Source organism: Pecten maximus, chromosome 8 (genome assembly GCF_902652985.1).
Source record: "Pecten maximus chromosome 8, xPecMax1.1, whole genome shotgun sequence".
NCBI classification, from domain to species: domain Eukaryota; kingdom Metazoa; phylum Mollusca; class Bivalvia; order Pectinida; family Pectinidae; genus Pecten; species Pecten maximus.
In genome coordinates, this window is record NC_047022.1 from 11,642,186 (window position 1) to 11,645,466 (window position 3,281).

Sequence of the window (3,281 nt, forward strand, 5' to 3'; positions counted from 1 at the left end):
CATTGTTTTACCCCTTAGTATTGAGCTTTGAACAGCTATGGTCATTTAATAAAGTAATTAAGGACAATGAGATTGGTGTTGAAAGGAACATCAGGATACCCATATAAAACCAACAAATTACTTGACAAAACTACAATCTGATAAACCTCGGTCAATATCATGAGAATGAAGTCAGGTCAAATAAAAAAAGTTTGTTTCGGCTAACCCGACCGACCTCTAAAAATACGGGTCGACCCATGTTTTTTTTTTTTTTTTTTTTCTATCATCATGATCAGATCAAGTTTTGAACAGTCACCATGGCCAATTATTTATAAAGCTGAAATGTTTAAACATTGTCCCTGTTTTGTCTGATGTTTGACCCTTCCAAATTACATGAAAACTGAATCGCGGTCGTGACCCAGATAGTTTAGCTTGTACACGAGGTGTGAAAGGAAGTGCAAATGCTATCTACCCTATACAATGGACCTTCCGACTCTCAAATCAGTGTATTGGGGAAAATATATCGCCGAACTGAAGGGTCGACCGGGTCAGCTGGTGACAAAGTTCGAAGGGCTGGTTAGCTTGACGATCATCTATCAATACGTGCGTAATTTTCAAAATACACAGACTGTGTTGTCCATATTGAAAGAACACCTGCATAATAAACTTTTGAATGTATAAATATTAGATATATTGTAAATTTAGCTGGTTAAACCTTGCAAGTTGCAGTTATACACATGTAGTTGTGAGCTTATGTAATGCAAATCACTTTGGTTACTTTCGTGTCTGACAAAAAAACCGGGAAACTATAGGTCTAGACGGTGCACACGACTGTACACATATAACGTACTACTTCAAACATGCAAAATTCTAAGGGCCGTGTTTACACCAGGGGGAAAAGTGAAAATGAGGAAACGAGAAAAACTGTTTTTAATCTACATTCAGAAGGACTCTCATATTCAGCCATCAGTGATAAGACCGGTTTGTCTAAATCAGGATGTCACAAAATTATGAAGATTTTTGATGCGATCTTTAGCGCCCATCGTCAAACGGAAACCACTGAAAAGTAAAAAGGTGACTCAAGATGTTATGGAGTTCGTCGAATTCAAAAAGAAATGCAAGCCAAGTATTTATGCTAGAGAAATTCGCGAAGAACTCTTGGTTAATAACATTTGTACAAATGATAATGTTCCATCTGTCTCGACAGTAAATCGTGTTGTGAAAAATGATCTTGGGATGTCGTACAAGAAGCTGACAAAAATTCCCCAGGAAACCGAGAGAGTTAACCACGATGATCTTGTTGTTCGGTATCTTGCGAAAATGATGGAGTTTACACCTCAACAAATGCACTTTTTTCATGAATCCTCTGTGCTTACTACATCTGGAAACAGAGCTTACGGACATAGCGATTTCGGGACCAGGGCAATAGAAACTCAGAAATTTGCAAGTAACAGCACATTGACTGTTAATGTTTGTTGTGGCTTCTTTGGGATCAATTATTATAACATTCTGAACGGAGCGTCCAATGCTATGGAGATGGTGAATTTTTTTGACGAGGCATTGGAAGAGCGGAATGAATTGGGAAATCCTATGTTTGCGCGCGGGGATGTGATTGTAATGGATAACTGTGGGTTTCATCACCAGCACCAGGGCGAGAGAATTCTGCGTCACCTACTTGACCAACATGGCGTCACTTTGGTTTTTCAACCACCTTATTCACCACAATATAATGTTACTGAATGTGTTTTCCAAATCATGAAACGGCGTTTGCAATATAACTCTGCAATGGTCGAGAATTTCCTAGAGCTAGCTATTGTAGATGCTCTTGATTTCCCTGCTTCGTTCATGTCTGGATTTTTCCGACAGTGTGGATATGTATAATCACGGAAGGTAAAGCATCATAAATATACTGTTCATAACAACATTGCATATATATGTGTGTAATAACCCATGTGTTCAACGAGTATCTGATCTTTATTAAATGCTTAAAACTTAAACGTAAAAGTTGTCGTTGTTTTGCATAGTCATGTAATTACACAGCCACGGTCCTGGTACAGTACATACTCCGTGTTCGCCCCGCCCCTTTCGGCACAGAACCAATCAGGACGGTCGATACATTGTTTCAAGCTTATCGGTTGGCGATTCAATACAATCAACAGTTGCTGTACTACTATTGAAAATGTACCGTACACACTTCAGCGCGCAGCGCTGTGACACAAACTCGGTAATAGTTCCACAAACTCGGTAATATTTATACAGTCTGTGCCAGTACATCGCTACTGTCACTATACTATATGAACAATGTTTACACTTATTTACACATTAATATGTGTGCCGTAATATATACAGAACGTGTTATTTAACATTTAAACCACTGTATAATATCGTTATCCAACTAACCCAGATGGAATATAGATATCGCCTTGTAAACTATCGTGTGTTTGTGCTGCCGCGATTTCAAAACAGTCACGTAATGATTTAAAAATAATTTCCGCGCTAAATTTAGAGGGGGATTCCCAACTAAATCGAGTGGTCAAGCTGGACATAGGCTAGGGATTGACTGTGAACTTTGGGACAGCACAGAAACATTACTGGAAAGGAACAAAACGCGTACATTCAGTGAAAGTTGCAACGTTTTTACCGTGATGTCCCTTTTAAATTGAATGCAAGCTGAATAAGTGGGTGCATCTATTCAAATGACACATTTGCAGTCTTATTATCACCAAAAATGATTCAAACTGATATAATTTTGTTATCCGTACTGAAGCTGCGCATTTATTAATTACAATGTAGTTCGTTAACTTATTTCTCCAGTAGTTTTACATTATAACCACCAGCATTAAAACTATGCCGTTTATCTTTTTTAAAGATATTTCTTGTTCCAATTGTCACCTGCTATATCCTTCAATTTGGTAAGTGAACACAGCCTTGCAGATTTTGTCAGTCTCAATTCTTTCGTACGCTCACTGAGCAGTGTTACCAATATTTTCAGTTTCTCAACCAAACTGGATGCAGCCAATTTCGTGAATTTCGTGGCTTGTTCGGTCATGCTCAATTCGATTCGAAGTTTATCTTGTCGCTGCGAGAGTGTTGGCTCTGACTCAAATCCAAAAAGGTCCACATCTCCTAGTATTCCTGAAGTACTGGCGTTAATTTTCTTTCCGTCTAGACATATTTTGTTGGTCTTCTCATTTGTTGACTGTTTTGCAAATGTGTTCAGCATTGTGCGAAGAACGCCAGGGGTTATGTTTTGTGCAGGGACCGGTGCATTCATGGAATCTTATCTTTCGCATAGGTATGGC

At 38.6% G+C, this 3,281-nt stretch overlaps 1 protein-coding gene across 1 annotated transcript; it reads left to right on the plus strand.

Annotated features, from left to right (window-relative positions):
* The first annotated feature begins 1,002 nt into the window (after positions 1 to 1,002).
* Positions 1,003 to 1,983, plus strand: LOC117332118. The gene has a single exon (XM_033891002.1). It carries the CDS (start codon positions 1,003 to 1,005, stop codon positions 1,858 to 1,860), a length of 858 nt encoding a protein of 285 aa, XP_033746893.1. The 3' UTR covers positions 1,861 to 1,983.
* The last annotated feature ends 1,298 nt before the right edge of the window (positions 1,984 to 3,281 follow it).